We start from the raw sequence: 20,862 nt of genomic DNA on the forward strand, positions 1-20,862 counted from the left end.
ACATGCAAATGATGGTGGAGAAGAAACATAACTCTCTCAACGGTCCCAGTAATGAAGACCTATTTATAAGATCAGCATTTGGAAGTAGAACATTGGGCCTGAGACATAACTCTTAGGGACCAGACAAGGAAGAAGTGGAGTTACAGTCCCAACATTCTAACAATTCAGACTCCACACTTGGGCAAGGGATTCTAGAGCGAAGTCAAGGGAATAAAACATGTGCCGAAATAGAGCTGTTCACCAAACTAAACACAGATGCTTCAAGTTTCTTTAAAACACAAGGGAATGAAAGACCAGGCAACCTTTGGTTTGGAGTTAGAAGCTTTAAGGCAACTTGAGACAATAGGAAAGTCTGTGGCTAGGGGCAGAACCTTTTGAGAAAAACCAGATTGAAAAAGGAAAAACTGACATAGGCATTTGTGTGTTTTGCGGCAAGGACTGGTTTGTGGATAAATTCAAAACATTCAAAGTCTTTTTGATCAAACTTTATCATACTCTTAGAATCCAAATAAGAAATTAGTTGTTTGTCCCTGGGTTCATCCATCAAGGAGATAATGACCCCAAACCACTCTCCACAGCTAAGTGCATACTATTTAAAGGAAAGAGGGGAGCCTGGGTAAGTAATTGGGATAGAGTGGCCTCTTCAGAGGTCTTAACCTTATCCTCATAAGCAAACACGGGAGGCAAGCCAAACAGAACTTAAATAAGATGAAAGGGTGCATTTGCTGTGAAACTCTACCACACAAGCCCTTTAAGAAAGCACATGCCTCATTCTGAACCCTGAGAGGAAGGGAAATTATCAACCGCATTTTGTCCTCTTACTACCATCCATAATCCTGTGATATTTTTCCACTTAAAATTGATTACACTGGCGCTCGCTTTAAAGTTAACCCAGGTAGAAGGCTAGACATTTGTTAATATAACTTAAGTGTAAAACTGAAGCGAACAGTAAACCATTCTCAAAAAAACAGTATGTGGAATGAAACAAAATGATCAAAATACTGTCAAAAGGTGCCTCTTCTTTCAAGGCACAATCTTCATGCACATATACAGCCAGAGTAGTGACAGTACAGAGCGAGAACCCCCAGTCAATGCTGTTTCCAGTGGAAACAGAAAGTGGGTGGGTAAAAGCTGCTGCATGCTTTGTTTTGTTTTATTTTGGTTTTTCTTTTGTTTTTTGTTTTTTGTCTCTTTGTTTTTCAAAGTGTCTACCTTTACACAGAATGAAAACATTGTCCTTGTGTTTGCCTGTCATTAATAACATCCAGGACCATTTACTGCCAGCCAGTAAGGGGATTATTTTATGGGAGGAAGAGCAAATAACAGAGGGTTAGGCCTCAACCAACTTCTCCAGATTTGCTTCCTCATCAGTTCAAAGGGGATAGAGATTAATTCTTTGGGTTACTTGATAGCCATTCAAAAAGACACAGGCTGTTGAAAGTTGAAGACGTGCATGCCCATGAGCTAAGTAGGTAAGAAAAGTGTGTGAAGTGGGCTGGTTTTAAGAAAATTAACAGTGATTTAGCCTCCACTAAAAAGGATTCTCATCTAAATACTTTAAAGCAGTGTTGTAGCCAAACAACATTCTTTTATTAGACAAATCTTCCCTTTTGATGAATGACAGGAATGTTCCAAGAGACTTATAGACTCCAGTATGCTTAACCACTCTTTGAACCAAGGCTGAGTTGCACAGCGTATCAGTAAAAACATATCTCCTGTCCCCATAACCGCTGCTTACCATATTTCTGAGGACGCCACAGTGCCTCATCAACTCATTACCCAACGCACTGTGTTGAGCGGGCCTTCTCTCTGGGCCAACAAGCCAAAGTTACCATTCCTGACCTTTCCTGTTAGGATTCACTTCTTTATATTTATTTATTTATTTTCTTTTGTCCTGGTCCTTTAGTGTGTTTATTTGGTTCACTGGTTGATTGGTTGGTCACTAGGATGGTGGAAAATAGGCTGAAGAGTTTATTTCCTACGCTTAAGGGAATTCAGATGGGAAAGATTAAAATATTGGCAAATGCTGATAGGCCTCATAGCCCTTGATGCTACCCAAGACTGCAGTTTAACAGAAGTACTAAAAGTCTTCCTCCCCAAACAGATAAGCTATCTTCTGGTTTGCCATGTCTGATGCTTCTACCAGTTCTTACACCATGCTGGCTTTTTATCATTTACAGCAGCTCCCTTGTAAACTGAAATAATCTTTTTTTAAAGTTATTATTAAAAGTTTTATTTATTTATTTGACAGAGAGAGATCACAAGTAGGCAGAGAGGCAGGCAGAGAGAGAGGAAGGGAAGCAGGCCCCCCGCTGAGAGAGAGCCCAATGCGGGACTCTATCTCAGGACGCTGAGATCATGACCCGAGCCGAAGGCAGTGGCTTAACACACTGAGCCACCCAGGCACCCTTAAACTAAAATAATCTTATCTGGAAAGTTATATACTTTTTTTTTAAATGTCCTTAACAAGAACAGAGCCAAAGGATTGGCTCTAGACTAGTAACTGAGGGAAGACATAAAAGAGAAAAGATAGATTGAACTGGAAAAGATAGGATATAAATAGGATATTTAGCATTAATAGTCCATATTACCAGGACGTAATTGGTGGAAATACGATGATGCAAAGTAGGAACATTAAATTTTTACACAGATTTCAAATACATACACACTTTATCCATGCTTGAACGAGATCTTATTTGATAATTGCTTGTGCAACTTCGACTCTCTATGACTTGTCTTACATTCTCCTCATAAAATAGAGAAATGACACAAAAAACCTGACTGCTATCTAAGGCAGAACAACTTCTCCAGGACTTCTTTGGTTTATGTAACACAGAGGATGCTTAGTTATAAACAGCTATGGGGATTTCACTTCAAGCTCCTTTTAAAAAAATTATATTTCATTAAACTTAAACTTTAAGGCAAATCTTTAGATTTTGATTTTTAAAATTCTCTTAGGCTACAAGTATCTCATATATATTTTGCCCATCTCCCTTTCTCACACACACAGACATATTGACATATGTATGTACTTATATGTAACATACACAAGTACTTATATGTGTATAATAAATATAAAATTAAATATATTAATATATAATAATATTTATGAATGTATATCTATTTCACCTGGGGGTTATTTTAATTTGGTTCAAAAACAATGGTTAAAAATTGAGAGAGATGAGAAAATTCCACTTTCATATGGGAATTTTTTGCTGCTTCTTTTTGTCTATTTGTTTGTTTGTGTTTTTGTTTAGAGGGGGAGAGGGGGAGACAGAGGAGGGGCAAAGGGAAAGACAGAATCCCAAGAATGCTCCACACCCAGTGCAGAGCCCAACAATGAGCTCAATCTCACAACCTGAGCCAAAATCACCAGTCAGGCACTTAACTAACTGAGCCACCCAGATGCCCTGGGAAACTTTGGCTGCTTAAGTTTTTATTTAGTCAGAGGAAAATATTTGCAAACCATGCATCTGTTAAAAGGTTAATATCCCAAACATATAACAAACTCATATGATTCAATAGCAGAAATAAACTACCCTATTAAAAAAATGGGTAAAGGATCTGAATAGATATTTTTCCAAAGAAGACGTTCAAATGGCCAATGCGTATATGAAAATATGCTCAGGATTAATAACAATTACAGAATTATAAGTCAAAATTACAATGAGATATCACCTCATGCCTGTTCAGAATGGTTATTGTAGAGGGGCACCTGGGTGGCTTAGTGGGTTAAGCCTCTGCTTTCGGCTCAGGTCATGATTTCAGGTTCCTGGGATTGAGCCCAGAACAGGGCTCTGTGTTCAGCAGGGAGCCCGTTTCCTCCTCTCTCTCTCTGACTACCTCTCTGCCTGCTTGTGATCGCTGTCTGTCAAATAAATAAATAAATAAAAATGTTTAAAAAAAAGAATGGTTATATTAGAAAGATAAGATATAACAAATGCTGGTGATGATGTGGGGTGGGGGGGAAGAAATCCTTACATGTTGTTGGTAGGAATTTAACTTTGTATAGCCATTATGTAAAATAGTGTGCAGGTTTTTCAAAAACTAAAAATAGAACTATTGTATGACCCAGCAATCTCTCTTCTGGGTACACATCCAAAGGTAATGAAATCAAAATATCAAAAACACATATGCTCCCCCATGTTTGTTGCAGCAATGTTCACAACAGCCAAAGAAGGAAAAATACTTAAATGTCTACTGACAAATGAATAAATAAAGAAACTGTGGTATATATACACAACAGAATATTATTCTGCTTTAAAAAAGAAGAGATCTTGCCATTTGTAACAACATGGATGAATCTGGAGGACATTATGCTAAATGAAATACACCAGCCACACAAAGAAAAAAAAACAAAAAAACAACAACAAACAGCTGCATGATCTCACTTATACGCAGAATCTAAAAAATCCAAATATTTAGGAACAGAGAGTAGAATGGTGATTATCAAAGACAAAATGTTGGGGGAAATGAGGAGATGTTTATCTGAGGGTACAAAATGGCTCCTCTGTAGGAAGAATGTGTCTAGGATCTAGTGTACAGCATGATGATTATTGTTAATACAGCACTGAATATCAGAAATTTTCTAAGAGAGTAGCTTTCGGGTGATCTCAACACACATACACAAAATTACTTTGTGGGGATATGATATGTTAATTAACTTGACAGTGATTGGTTAACTATGTATATGTATGTCAAATCATCATAATGTCAAATGAACACACACAAATTTTATTTTATTTTTTATTTTTTTTAAAGATTTTATTTATTTATTTGACAGACAGAGATCAGAAGTAGACAGAGAGGCAGGCAGAGAGAGAGGGAGGAAGCAGGCTCCCTGCCGAGCAGAGAGCCTGATGTGGGGCTCAATCCCAGGACCCTGAGATCATGACCTGAGCTGAAAGCAGAGGCTTAACCCACTGAGCCACCCAGGCGCCCCACAAATTTTATTTTAAAAATACTTGAGAAGAAGGTTTCCTCTAGTCAATTCAGTCTCAAATTCATTACCTGCTTCTCTATGAAAATATATAGTATTAGTCATAATTTCTTGAAGTCTTAAATATGAAATTAAAGATTTTCTGGTTCTTTACCCCTTCTCATTCGAAAACACCTCATGAAATACCTTGAGAGACTTTTTAATCAGTGTTTTAATAATATTTTTTTAAAAGAGCCTCTCACTTCACTTCATATAATTCTTTAAAAAAAAAATCTTTTATTTCATTCATTCCTTCAATGATAAGGTATATTTTCTACTTCAATTATCTATTGTAGTAGAAGTACCCCAAAGACATAAATTCCAAGGTAGCTTAGAGTATATTTCTCTTGGAATTTTACCACATGACTTCAGCACAGTCTCAAATGTGGTTATTTTCCACATCATCCCTATACCCAAAGCTCAGTATGTCCTTTCAGACTGTTTCTCTAAAATCTTTTGTTTTAGCTCGCTTTTGGTAAACGAGCCCTGAGAATGAGAATAGCTGTGATATCTGCATCTTACTATTTCTTGTTGAGAGAAGTTATATCTTTATAAGTGTCATAAAGAAGGTGTTCTGAAGATGCTTTATGAACACAGGTTCCTTTCTTCCAACTCAAGACTGATGTAAGCTGAATGACCAATAGGTCTATCTGGATGTCTACTAATTAAAATGAGCTGCCCTTTTCTTAAGAGATGTAATACAGATTAAATGCAGACCTTGCTATTTCTCTCTTACTCCATAGCACAGGAAGAAAATCACACCAATATTTAAAACGATCATACAAAATAGAGAACTTGTATCACCAATATTTTATGGATAGACATTTGAGCTTAGAGCACTTGGAGAGCCATAATACATGATACCTTCATCTCTCAAATTCAATTTATGTTTTTGTAGTTTAGGGGGTTTTTAGCCACATGCACGAGTTTTTCTCTTTCACACATTGGGGGTCTCATTTCCTCACTAAAGGACAGAAAAAATCATTATTTTAATAGCAACATGAATAACCAATGAGTCAATAAGAACATTGAGAAGTATCAAATCAAATGACTATTAATCATATCTTAAACTAAATATACCTTCACTGTGCTTTCAAAGAATATTTTCAAAGCAAGAATCTTTAGCCTTTATTTTTCTTTTTTTTCCTTTTTAGCTTTAAACTTGTGAACGTTATGAAGTGAACAACATAACAAAGGGTGAACAAAGAAGCACATTTTTTTCAGAACCTATCTGACTCCATTTGAATAAATTCTACCACCTGCTACTATGACAGAACGTGTTTGTTCTCAAAGACATAAGGTTTATTAGCCCTGAAAAATCCTGAGGGCTATCAAATAGTCAACACCAAAATATATGGGAAAAAAAATCCTTTAAGTACTCACACTTTTTGCTATTAAGAAATGAGACTCGATAAATATGTGTCAATTCATAAAATACATAATCCTTGAGCGCTGAAAATGTACTCAGACTTGCATTAAATTATGCAAGATATATAGAAGCTCTAGAAAATCTGGTTCTTATGAGAAAAAAATCAAAGTCCGAAGCCATAGAAAAATTTACCTGATGTAGGTACCAGATATATTACAAACATGGTTCCATGTAATTCTAAAAACACTTTTTTCATCACAGATAAAAATAACCTCATTTAACAACTGAGGAAACAAATCATTAGAGATGTTACATAACTTGTCCAAGAGAACTAAAATTATTACTTAGCAACTTTCATAGTATAGACTTCATTTGGAAAATCCCTCAAGAACTAAATGAAGTTTCTTTTGAAAAATCTACATGTTTTGAAATCCTGTATTTGAAAGGATGTTTATTTACCTGGTATTACAAGTTTACATTTATTTTGATAAACTAGGCAAACATATATCATATCTGTTCACTCTACATTACTATAATTTGCATGTTATTTAAAATATATTACCATATTGGATTTTCCATACACTTGTGAAATTACTGATGAGTGAAAACAGGTAACTTCAAACAATAAAAGGGGTAATTCCATTCTCATAAAATATTCTCAGTTAAAATGTTTAAAGAATAACTCAAGGAAACATGTGTCTCTGTATGTCTTGTACCCCTGGTGTTTTTACAGACCTGTAGAACATATAACTGTCCATGTCCCTTCCTTCCATTTATGCAACATCAAAGGCTCCCAGAGAGAAAGATAAAGCCTCTGGAATCTAAGTAACTACCATGAACTGTCTTATTTCCTCAATACTTTAACAATAGAAAATAAGTCCCATCAGAATCTCGAGTTTTATTATCTAGATTATAATCACAAAAGCAAGAGTGATAATGTGGCATAAGATCTTTGACTCCAGATGATACTCAAAGGTGATAATATTGTAAAATCTTTTTTGTATTTTGAGAAAGAGAGGGAGAGTGTCCAGTGAGTCAAAGGGGAGGGGTAGAGGGTGACAGAGAATCTTAATTAGGCTCCACACCCAGAGTGGAGCCCAACACATGGCTTGATCCCACAACCCTGAGATCATGACCTGAGCAGAAATCAAGAGTCAGATCTCAACTGACTGAGTCACTCAGGCATCCCTGTAAAGTGTTTAAGTAGGATGGAAGAGTCGGGTAAAAACTCCTTGAAAAGGTGAATTTAGGAAGAAATAATCGACATAGACTAAAAAAGGTAAAAAGAAAGAGCATTTTATATATATTAACAAAAGTCAAATTCTAAAAATACAGAACTGAGACACAGAAGCAAACAGAATATCTGAATAAAAGGATTTCTGTTAACTTAAAAAATATGGATTAGGAAAAAGTCATGCTCAGATTATGGGAGGAAACAACACTACTGTACCATTTTATTTTTAAGCTGTTTTAAACTCCACAAAAATTATTAAAATTTCTTTCCAATAAAATAATCTCTGCATGTGCAAAGAAGAAGGTAGGTTATAGTATTAAATGATGAAAAATATAATCGTATACTTAAAATAGCAGTGTTACCTACTATATTTAATATCTGTGCATAGTGTTACTTTAGCTTAGTCAGTACACTAAAAATGACCAGAAACCAATGCTGAGTAAATATATAGCTAAAAAAGACTTTTAAAGAAATTTGTGTTGTTGTATGACCACCAAAATATAAGTACATATTTTGCTTTACATTTATTTCAGAGACTTCTCAAAGTTAACACAGAATAATAATAAAAATAAAAATAAAATAATACTAGAGATTCCTGGGTGACTCAGTCAGTTAAGTATCCAACTCTTTATTTTGGCTTAGGGAGCTCAGGTCATAATCTCAGAGTCCTCAGATGGAGCTCCATGCTGGGCGTGAGGCTGCTTAAGATTGCTTCTCTCCCTCTCCCTGGACCCTTGGCCTGGCTGAGTTCTCTCTCTCTCTCTCTCTCTCAAATAAATAAATAAATAAATATAACAGCAACAATGATGACAAAAACAAAACAAAAACAAACTTAAAAAAATAATAAAGAACACTCCAAAATATTTACTTCTCTGCATTGGAAATAACAGGATTGGAAGGTTTATTTTTAACAGGAGAAAACAACTTTAGTTGTAGGTGTCTACAGAAACTAGAGGCAACAAATTGAGACCATTTACCTTCAAAGAAGTTATTCTTTCCAAAATCTGGCTATAACATTATAAAAACTGGTGGGTTTAGTTGTTGTTGTTGTTTTTTCAAAAGATGTCCAGAATGAAAACTCCCTATAAAAAGTACCTGGAGGATGATTCTAAGTAAGCTTGATGTACTGGCAGAAGTTAGCAAAGTTCCTACAGAAACTAATCTTTTCTGAAATGAAAATAAAAGTCAATATCAATGCCAAATGAAGCAAATACATTTATGTATTGATTACGTGTGATTAGTGGTAAAATTAATACTGGACTAAATTAAACTTCACAAAAGAAGTTCAGGGAAATATCACATTTCATTTTCCAAAGGAAAATGCAGTTGTCTAAATAGAGATGTTTTTGCCTTTTTAAAAAAAAAAACTTAATCCCATTATTTGAAAGTTGAGTAAGTGTGTTTTTCAAGTCATTTTGCTTCATGGGCTTCTTCCTCAATAGACTGTGACCCCACCTGGGGGAGGTCCTTATTCCCCTCAAAAAGTATAGAACATTTATTTTAGTTTGCACTGATTTGGGAAAATAATGGGTACTAGAAAGGAGACTTTCCATGGTGTTTAGTTTCTTTACCTACTTTGTATGTTATTTTCTGGAAACCAAATAGTTCCATTTATACGTATATACTCCACCCAGGTGCACGTCCATAGGTAGTAGGGGCTACCTCATACCCTACAATAATTTTACATAAAAATGACAACATATAGTATCTCCTCCTTTCTCCATGTCCATTGGATTTAATATAGAAAGCCATACTTTCCTCATTTGCTATATAAATACTCCCTCTCAGTAAGGAAGAAAATTAAATGATAAATAAATTGAATACTTCCAAATCTGCCCAAGTATATGGCCTCATATTTAGTTACCTAAAATACTTAAAAAAAAAAAAAAAAGTGCAGGGCACCTGGGTGGCTCAGTCTGTTGGATAACTGACTCCTGATTTTGGCTCAGATCATGATGTCTGGGTTGTGAGGTTGAGCCCCACATGAGGCTCTGCACTCAGCAGGGATTCTGCTTGGGATTCTTTTCCTCTGCCCTTACGCCCACCTACCCCTACCTCTCTCTCTAAAAATGAATAAATAAGTCATTTTTAAAAATGTGTAACAGGGCCATGTGTCTAGAACTGCCAGAAAGACTTGTTCACGCCCCACCTTGAAACAATCTAGGAGGATTCTATCCCTCTCTATAAAATTAGTAGAACATGCAAAATTATTTTTCTTACAGAAGAAATAACAACTTATGATTTCATTTAATAAAGAATGAATGATATCTTCCATGGATGATTTCAGAACTTCGAGATACTTGTCTTCAACTCTGATTTTAAGGGTCCAATGAAATGTTAAAGGCAACATAAGCTTCCATAAATATAATTCAACCAGCTTGTGACAACAAAGGCAGAAGGGAGTATTTCAAACTCTTAGAAGTTGGTATGCTTGGCACACGCTAACTACGCTTATATCCTATGGCTATTAGGCATGGAAACTTTCTATGGAATATCCATTACTCATTCCCTCTGCTCTAAACACATAGCCTGTCAGAAAAAAATGGTATGGTGAGAGGTACAGAAGAAGCCAAACTTAAAAAGCAGGAAAAGGCAGAGACAAGTAAATTCATTGAAGATTTATACTATGTTTTCAATGGCTTCTTTCATTTGATTTTCCCTGACTTTTTAAATTAGTAAATATACTGGACCCAGAGGGAAACATATGGAGAAAAGCAGAAAACAAACAAACAAAAAAACAATGCAGTGCAAATCTCTGTGACTTATACAATAGCCCTTATTTGGTCCTTGCATTTGAGTATCTGAATGAACTGTGGTCTGCTTTTCATTACTCTCCATCTGGAGCTGTTGCCTGCTTTGTTCAGCAATTTCTGGTCATTTTGGCCTGATGGTGACTGTTTTGTTTTATGTTGCCATATTTTATAGAATGAAAGCTGCCACAGCCACCACCCAAGAAAGAACAATCTTGAAAACGAGAGGTTATGTTGAAAGAGTTCTCCATGACCCCTTCCAGAATAGAGCAAGTTGTTTCTCTGGGCCTGTCTACTGTACAGAACTTCAGGGTGTGAATAATACACAGGGAGGAAACAAAAGCCTTTCTTTCAGATGCTAAGTTAGGGTAAGAGTCTGAGGTTAGGCTAATACATCAAGGTTCATTTTGATGCTTTTTCTTTTCATCTCCAAGGAGACTAGTGAATGTACTTCTTCACACCCCACTCAACACTAACTTGCATGTAATATACTGCATGTGCAACAGCTCATGAAAAATTGAATTCATACCATATATTTTAAAACAAAAATAAATAAATCCTGTCCTCCTAAGATTTGGTTTTAATTGCACAGCCTGAGTCTGGAGGCGAAGTTGCAAATGGTTCAGAAGCAAGTGTCTCAGAGAGGACCACACCCAATTTTCATTCTCTAATGACAAGTCCGATGCTCGTAGTGATTTTACTTGAAAAAGCCATCTCACCCATTCCACATCCTTCCTAAAAAAGCCATGGTCAAGAAGAACTCAATATCTGCCAATTATTTTAAAAAAGCAAAACATAACATTCTCTCCCAATCCATTACTGTTTTCATCTGACATTATTTTACAAGAAACAAAGAAACATATAGTCATAGGCCCTCATAGTTCACAAAAAGAACCACAAAACATAAATATAATTAAAACCAGATCATTTTTCCAAGTGGGTTTTGTTTGTTTTGTGTGGAAATACAACAGATTTGAAGAGATGTAAAGTTAATAATAATCTACCACCCATATTCCCACTCCTTGATATATTTTTTGTCTAACATTGCCAGTAAATTATACCACAGTTGACACTTTGTATTGTTGAGTATTATCCATGTACGACCCACTTAACCTTCAAGTCAGGCCATATTATTATTAATATTATTATTATCATTATTTTATAGATGGGGAAATTAAGGAACCTAGGAAAGTTGAGTCATTTACCACAGATCACACAATTCACTTAGTGGAGAGGCAGTGTCCAAACCAGGCAGTCTGGCTTCACCACAGACATAACTATAAGCCATACTTAACTCTCAAATATTTACCTAGATCTGTATTTCTTTTACACATGATTTTATATTCCTCTATATTAATTTAACTTCCTATAATAAATATGTTCATCATCTGACACAGTTTAGTCTTCTTTCCTGTCATTGTAATGGCTGTATCACTTGCATATGCTCCATAAGCTAGAATTGGGAGATTGCCTATATCTGTGTCCATTGTAGAGAATGAAAAAGTGCTCAGCCTGAGCCTATTTACATGTACTTTAAACATTTGTTTAAATAAAAATATTTGGGGCAACATTCTTAGTGTAATTACCAGTGTCAATAAAATGCATTTTATTGAGGTGCATGGGTGGCTCAGTGGGTTGAGCCTCAGTGGGTTGGATTAGGTCATGGTCTCAGGGTCCTGGGATCAAGCCCTGTATCGGGCTCTCTGCTCAGCAGGGACCCTGCTTCTCCCTCTCTCTCTGCCTGCATCTCCGCCTACTCGTGATCTCTCTCTCTGTCAAATAAATAAATAAAATCTTTTTTAAAAAATGCCCTTTATTGCTCTTTCCAAACTGATTTTTTAAAAAGCCTCTGAGAATTTAGGATGATACCAACAAAGACGGGTGACCAGATGGGGACAGGAAACAGCACTGGATGACCCACATGAAATAATGGTTGCTACCTAAGTGGATATAAATTATCACTGCCAATTTCTTTAATTTGCATGTTTCCGATTATTTCTTGACTCACCCTGAAGGCACTGCTCCTTTGCAACCTTCTCAAGTGTTTGTTGGTTTTTGTTTCTTGTTTTTCCTTTCTAACATCTCTTCTCCCAATGGACCTGTATGTGGTGAGTCCTCCCTGCTCCTAAGTCCATTTGGCTTCACTCCTACCCAAAATCTCCAATTTAGAATCTTTCATCATTAAAATCTTATAACCAGTGACTTTTCATTCTCATTATTGTCTATAGAATCCCCAGATATGATCACTCTTAGCGCTCCACAAATACCTTCTGGATCAGTTACCTTCCCCAACACTATTACTGCTTCAATTCTTGGCTATTTCAATAAAGACCTAGATGATCGTTTCAATGTCTTGTTTCGTCAGTTCGTTGAATGCCTCGATGATGTCACACCTTCCTTCTAACCTTAGAAATGCACTTCCATGCTTATCATTGACAACTATAAACAATTTTTCTAAGTATAATTGCTGCCTCTTCCCAACTGCATGTTGTTTCTACAGTAGTTATTTCAAGGGCCATTTTTCTGAAAGGAATAATCTAAATAAGATTCAGAATGTCATTAAAATAATACTTTCCCTCAACATGAAAGCGACAATAATACCGTTCTGATCATGAGTGCTTATTTTTAGGAGACCCACCTCCATGTACTTGAGGAAGATTATGAATCAGAATCACTACGGATAATCCACAGGCTCCAAATGCTGAAAAGGCAACTGGAGGCTCTTATTTGTGTATGTATAATGACAACATGTTCACTCCGCTTTCTTTTCCCTCAGGGCAAAAGGTCTAATAGCCCTCTGCCTGCCCATAATGTCATCTTTGGTTGCCCTTCTATTAAATGATTTCCCTAGGATGGGGCGCCTGGGCGGCTCAGTGGGTTAAATAATTTCCCTAGGAGGTCCCATGGTCCCTCTCTTCCTCCCTTCCTTTCTCTCCTTTTGTCCATCTTTCCCTCCCTCCATCTCCTTCTGTATTTATCGGTGCTTATTATGACACTAGTCTCCAAACCATTTTTTAAATCCATATTACAATGAGTAAAAATATGTTGTATCAGCAAACCCATAATTCATTTATATATTTAAAACATATGCATTTGTAAAAATATCCTAATATGTTCTAAACCACACAGAGGAGGTTGATATAAAAACAAAGAGAGAGATTTTCTAATATTTTCTGCTAGCATTCCCAGCAGACGGCCAAACATTTCCCTGCAACACATCCCTTTGAAGATAAGCTTTCTAGGTTATACAGGTCCTATCTTAATCGAGTTTAAGGCTCTTAAGCAATTACAAGAAAATGTGGATTGGAGTGTTAGGAGTTTCTTCTATTCTAGCTATGGGGGTCTGCTCAATTACATACTAAAATTCTTTTTCCCAGACCATTCTCAAGCTCATCCATTCTGACTTGCCTTTATAAACTTCATGCCCCCAAAAGAAATCTCTATCTTCTCCTCTCACAGTATTTGGTGTTTATGTCTATTATGGATATCTCTGTTACACTTTCATATGTATTAGGCCCATAACACTGATTCTAGTAAGCATGTTAGGATTAGTTCCCTGATTTTCTTGTTTGTTTCCTTTTCAAACTGAACTATTAGATGACAGGAACCTGTCTTATTATTTTTTGTCTTATAGTACCTAAATACCAAACACATTTGTGAGTTTTTAGGAGACTAAAATGCTTTTTTTTTAATTGGTGAATAGATCTAATCATTACCCAAGTAGGCTAGGATATATTTTTAGTATATGAGTGTCTGTTCATAAAACATATGCACATTATATCTGTATGTGAAATAGGGGCAGTATTTAGAATGATCTTGGCTCTCCATACTTCTTGATGACAGTATTACAAAAAAGGCTGGATTACAGGAACAACAAATAACATATGTCACAAGAAGCATTCCAATTTTCTAGTAAGAACTGAGTCATGCAAGGGAAACCATACAGATTTCACAAATAATATATACTGCAACTCTTGAAAGAGTATGGGATTCCCAGACATGAAGAAACACAAGTCACAGATAGAGTCAAATAACTTCAGAAATGTTTCCAGGGGGAAACAAGCAAACAAAAAAGCCTTAATAAGATACCACTTAGATCCCGAGGGAGGCTGACAGCAGAAGTTTAGACACAACGGGCCCATCCATAAACTCATTCCTAGTCAACCAAGGTTGCGAAAAAGCTTTAAAGAACAGATAAATTAAAACGTGCTTTGCATGGGGAAGTTTTCCCCAGAGTTCCTCATTTTTATATAGGAAATCAATTTGCATCACTGATGATATCATTCAAATCAGACAACCCAAAGTTGTTAAGAGGTAATTTAGTTTTATGCTGAAGCAATTTGATACTTGTTCTGATTTGTGATTTTCATTTTGTTTGTTAATGAAAAAAATTAATGAACAATGTTACTAGAAATACAACTCATCAAAGCTTCAGCATTATTAAAGAGGTTTGCCATATACTGTACATCGTGATCACTGTGCAGCTGATGCCTGGATCTCTGCCTTGGAGGTGCCATCGATCCAACAGCCAACGTAAGAATCCATGGTACAAACACCCTTACACATACCTTTGCACTGATTTGTGTTTTTGTCCAGAATTGCCTTTGTGGATACAATTTTTCCATACCTGAAAGAGAGCGCGAGAGAGAAATCTATGTTATTATAGCCCAATGAAGACACCTAAAATACCTTAATGAACATTGGTGTACACACAATTGAGCAGGAATAAACCAAAAAAACAAGCTCTGTACTTCCATTTCACACCTGGATGATCTCTTTTCACCAGTTCTTCTCTATAACTTGAGAATGTGCTTCCCTACATAATCACTGGGTTGAGCCTTCAAAAATAGACCTGTCAGGCTGTCATAGGTGGCTGAAAGGGGGTTGCGTGTGATTGTGATCAAAGTAAATCATACTGTGGATTGCTGGAGAAAAGCACAGACCTTGGCTCCAGGCTGAACAGGGCTTACTTCCAGGGCTGGCACTGACCTAGTGTGGCAATGCTGAGCAGTTTAATACAACTTCTCCAAAGCTGTTTTTTTTCATCTGTGAACATGAGAATTCTAATAATTCCCTTTCAGGATTTGGGAGAGTGATAAATTGAAATACTGAGATTTCCTAGCAGTGCTCCTAAGATAAATAGGATTTTTTTGTTATTAAACACATACTGTAAGTTAATTGAGGAGAAGGACTGAGTTTTGTATTCTCAATGCCTGCAATCATATGTAATAGGAGCTCAATAAAGGTTTGCTATAAATAAGTGAATGATACAAGTAATACAATGCTACTTCATTGACAATGAAGCTTCTACCATAAATACATATATTGATTATTTTATCATCTCTTGCAGAAGACCCAGTGTAGGTTTTGTTTTTTAAAAGATGGGTAATATAGAGAATGAAACTCACTCTCTCTTTCTTTTTTAAAGGTTTTATTTATTTATTTGACAGAAAGAGAGATCACAAGTAGGCAGAGAGACAGGCAGAGAAGGGGGGAAGCAGGCTCCCCACAGACCAAAGAGCCCGATGTTGGGCTCAGTCCCAGGACCCTGAGATCAAGACCTGAGTCAAAGACAGAGGCTTAACCCACTGAGCCACCCAGGCGCTCCTGAAACTCACTCTCCTTAAGCTTGTTTCCTAAGGTATAAATGATAGGACTGAAGAAGATAAATTTTAAAACCCTGTCCTTCTTTAGGATTCCATGAAGGATGCTTCTGAATCATCATAATATGGAGAAATTATAATGCAAATTTAAGTGCCAAGTTTACTAACAACTCGTACTTATGTTCAAAATTTCAGCCATGTCCAACGTGTTTGGCAAGGTTTTTTGTTTTTGTTTTTTGTTTTTTTTTTTTTAATTCTGTGTTCCTAAGGAAGTGTGAGTATATATGACAAAGAGTAAGTGTCCCATGTCAGAATAAACGAGGTTCCCTATCATCACTGTTTCTTTTGCATTTATAATACCTCTCATTATGTCATTAATTCTTTGGTGCATTTTGGTGGTCATTTATCAATATTTTTAGTTTTGAAAGTGTCATTGTGCTAAAAATGCTTTGCTTCTTTTTTTTTTCTTTTCCCCCAGATGTTTTTGGCATTTTTGTTTTTTTGTTTTTTGAGAGAAAGAGAGGGAGAGCACCCCTGAGCTAGGGTTGGGGGGAGGGAGAGGGAGAAAGACAATCTCCAGTACACTCCATGCCCAGCACATACCCCAACAACAGGCTTGATATCATGACCCCAAGATCATGACTCGAGCCAAAATCAAAAGTCAGACACTCAACTGTTTGAGCCACCCAGGCACCTCTCAGATGATTTGACCAAAGATGCACTGACAGTCCTCTAGGAATTCATGGAATTAATGTCATTATGAAAATGATAGCACCAATAGCTTTGAAAATCATTATGAGCTGACCTATCAATAGGTGATAATAGGAATTAGAATATTTATATATATTTAGATGAAGGGGTCTGAGGTAATTCCCACCAGTTGCCTCCATGCCCTTTGTTAAAGCCAGCCAGAACTGGGATGAAGCTATCCAAAACTTAATTAAGTAGATTTTGCCAGCATAATCCTGACATTTCAGCTACCTACATCCCTGGTACCACTGCATTTTCTACCCCTTGATAACTATAACTCTATAGCTAAATAAATCAAAGAGATCTGGACCTGTAAATGTCTACTACCACTTTGCAAAAGTTACAAGATCGGCAACTTGATCAAATTCACATAATTTGTGAAAGTTATAGGAGGGATAAGAATATGGGATTTTTAAGATTGGTGTAGTGCTTAACCATTATATCAACTGCCTTCAAAACAGAGATGCTGTATATATCAACCCTTCTAGTTTAATCAATCATCACGTCTTTGGGAATCCAGGTATTCAACTCCAGGGCAATCTAGTGCAGTGGTGAAAAGAATATGCTACGGAGACAAACTGTCATGGCTCAAATCGCTATTCAGCCCGGGTACATCCGTTTGGCTAAGTAAGCCTTATGTATCCTTTCTATCATCTCACCACCTATAATTACATAAATCTATTTTTTTAAATATTCATTTAGACGATTATCTATTTAAAATATGTACATCTATGTGCAAATATATAAAATGATAATAACCTCTATCTCATAAGCTTGTTCTAAGGGTTAAATGGGGTTTACCTAAAATGATAACAGTGGCGGCACAGAATAAGTACTCATTAAATATTGGCTCTTCTTGTAATTATTTCCTTCCTGTTAAATATAAAAATATTTAGTCCTTGGCCTTCTCCGAGGTGGTTAAGAAATAGAAGGGGGGAGTCCCAAAGGATAGCTTAAAACATTACTACTTAAACTGTCAAAATCTTCCACTAAAAAATTTGGAAGGTAAAATTATTTGCGAAAAGGATAATTTTCATTTACCATTTATATTGTTATTTTTAATGTTAGGGATTATATTAACTATGTTGGCATTGTCCTTAACCATACAAATACCCATAGGTTCAAAGCTTTTGTTTATTTGTATATTTGTTAGGTACTACTGAAGTGTCTATTACCTCACACCTATTATACAAGCACAATTCCTCCAAAATTTGTCATTCCCAAGCATCCGCATTCCAACAGACACATACAGCCTCTCCTTCAAGCTCTATTTCATCCCAAGAGTTTCTCTTTTATGAAAAGAACCAGTAAAATACTATCATATTTGCATGGTCTCTTCAGTCTACAGTGGTTCAAGGTATCTACAACTGGACCTTTAAAAATATATATATTTATTTATTTATCTATCTATCTATTTATTTATTTATTTTCCAGAGAAAGAACATGAATACGGGGAAGGGAAAGGGAGAGGGAAAAGAGAGAATCTCAAGCGAACTCCTCACTGAGCACAGATTTCCCTACACAGGGCTGGATCACACAACACTGAGATCATGACCTGAGTCACAATCAAGAGCCTGACTGAGCCGCCCAGGTGCCCCTCTATAACTGTACCTACTAACAACAGTAATGTTTGCTAGATTTGGGCTAGTCAGTCAAGTAAACATTTGAAAGACTGCTTGTATCTTAGTGTAGAAAACAAAAAGGGAGAAGAAAGGGAACATTTGCTGAAATATTTTTTCCACACAAAGCACTATTAATACAGAAGTAAAAACTAAAGGAAAGAAAAAGAATTTAGAATATTTATAACCATCTCACATCAGGCATACAAACCCTTAAGACAAAAATCATTTTTAATTGGTTTCTAAAGCTACTCTTAAAAATTTTATATATAAGTACCTCCCAAATTAAAATTTAGCTCTATCTTTTAAAGAGGAAATTAAAAATTACTGTATCTCATAGTGAATTACATCTCCCAATGGGACTTTTAGCCTAAGATGTGCATATTGTCCTACTGTATCAATATTACTAGGATGTCTTTCTTTTCCTTTATTAAATGCAGTATATGTAAAAAAAAATAGCTGTCATTTTATTACAGCAAAAAAAAAAAATGGAAAGGAAGGAAATACTTTTTTATGGAAAGCATTTGTGAATATTTTGGCAAGCAACTCTTTTCTAAAACAAAGTTTTATGTCCCAGGAAGCATTATAATGCTACTATGAGTGGAAAATCACTCACTCACATACACATACATACACACACAGCAAAATTATGCTATTTCTTGATTTCCCTATTCCTAATTACAATCTAGGCAAGGCTTTCTGAGAGTGCCCAATCATGAAACAATGGAACACAACTGAGAATACCTGACTCAGCCACTAGTCTGACTAGAGTTAAAGGAATTTGATTCTTTGGCTCAGTTACAGTATGTTGCATTAACAATTACTTCACAAAGCGGTGATATGCTTTAAACAACAAGAGAAGGTATTTAATGGGCCATTGGTTCCAGTTCGTGTTTGAACTCTCCCAGTGACAAACAGGTACTTTCTGCATGGCTAGTGCTGTATTCTCTATGCTTTGCAAAGTCAACATCTGATGAAGGTAAATAAAGTTAGGCTTTTTTTTTTTTTTTTTTTTTTTTTTGGTTCCAAACCGCCATAAACAGAAAAGCCACCTATGTAATATACCTGTGAAGAATTATATCAAATCTTTCTTCCCAGTGTTTTGTTAAAGTATCCTAATGTACTAGAATAAAAACTATTAAACAGGCTAATAACATATTTCACACATTCTGAAGAAAAAAATACTTCTGAGGAAAAAGGTATTTCCAAACATAAGTTATCTCACTTCTTTACTCTTCCCCTCCTTTGGGTTTAGAGAAAGACCCTAAGTATTCATGTGGTGTTTTTTTGTTTTGTTTTGTTTTGTTTTGTTTTTATGACACCCATGAGCAGAAAGCAAAATCTGATAATGGCCACAAAATATGCGACCAGATTATTTCAGGATGATGCCTGGAAATAGACACCTGAGCACTTGTGCTAGAAACTTTCAGAAAAATCCAATTCACTTTTCTATGCTTTCATTTAATACAGCTAGAAGAGGTACAGGATTATCCACAGTCAACTTCCTCCAGGGGGATTCAACTTCTTGGGGGAAACAAAAAAATTAAAGTGAACACACTTAGTATCAAGATTCTTACTTTCAACACCTTTTCTAAGCCAATGTGAGAAGCCCCTAATTCACATTGCTAGGATGCTTTTGGACATAAAAATATGTGACTCCACATAAGATCTACATATTCACCAGCTATCCAGAGTGCCCATGCATTCTCCAAATGCAGCCAGGTCCCAAATAACATTTTCTTTCCATTCTAAGAGTACTCTGTAAAACATTAGCCAATCTGTAATAACTACCCAATTATTATATTTTATGTTTTCATAACTGAGTTTTATGTAGTTATGTGTTGAGTATTAACTCACTTTTACCCTAGCTTGTCAATTGAAGTTTTACATTTAATTTTTTAAAGAACAGCCAATGCTTTCTGGTATTTATTCTTATTCTTAAACAGCATTTGGGTCAAACTGTTTGTTGATATACTTGATTATTCCACATACAAGCCTAATTTGAACTAATGGCATCTTTTATTTTCCAAAGTTGAAAAGAAAATAGAGCTATTATGGGTCTACTCTTCATGCATTATGAAGACATCAAATCGGTGGGATCTTTCTATAAAGAATTTATTTTTAAATCCTTTTGCTGAATCACCCACTGTGTATATTAATTCAAAAAATACAGGCAAAGACTGAAAATAGAGTCTCCACAGTCAATTAACTCCCAGCTAACTCATTTTTCACATGCCTTCTGTATTGATACCAGACTCAAAAAAGGTATTGCATTTATTTAATGGATGAAACATTATCCTTTCAGCAAATGTGGTTGTTTGCCTACTTCTAGATGGCTCATTCATTCTTTGGCATTTGGGGATGCTAATGGATTATAGCTATGGCTTTAGGGATACAGTAGGAATGTGGTGGGGCCTTTCCTTTGATGGGTCACATCAGTCAGGTTTCACCTACAAGAGAAGTCCACAGCTCAATAATAGTTTGAAGCATTAACAAGCTCAATCTACCACTGAGTCGCCAAAGCCAGCAACAACTGTGGTGGGCTGAACTATGTCCCCT

At 35.9% G+C, this 20,862-nt stretch overlaps 1 protein-coding gene across 9 annotated transcripts in view; it reads right to left on the minus strand.

Annotated features, from left to right (window-relative positions):
* RBMS3 (RNA binding motif single stranded interacting protein 3) overlaps positions 1-20,862 on the minus strand; it is a 713,870-nt gene that overhangs the window by 494,176 nt on the left and 198,832 nt on the right. For all 9 annotated transcript variants that reach the window (XM_059390794.1, XM_059390798.1, XM_059390793.1 and 6 more), the window contains one exon: positions 14,900-14,958. In XM_059390794.1, coding sequence (XP_059246777.1) covers positions 14,900-14,958 — 59 coding nt within the window. The remainder of the gene's footprint in view (positions 1-14,899; positions 14,959-20,862) is intronic.

Source organism: Mustela nigripes, chromosome 2, assembly GCF_022355385.1.
Source record: "Mustela nigripes isolate SB6536 chromosome 2, MUSNIG.SB6536, whole genome shotgun sequence".
NCBI classification, from domain to species: Eukaryota; Metazoa; Chordata; class Mammalia; order Carnivora; family Mustelidae; genus Mustela; species Mustela nigripes.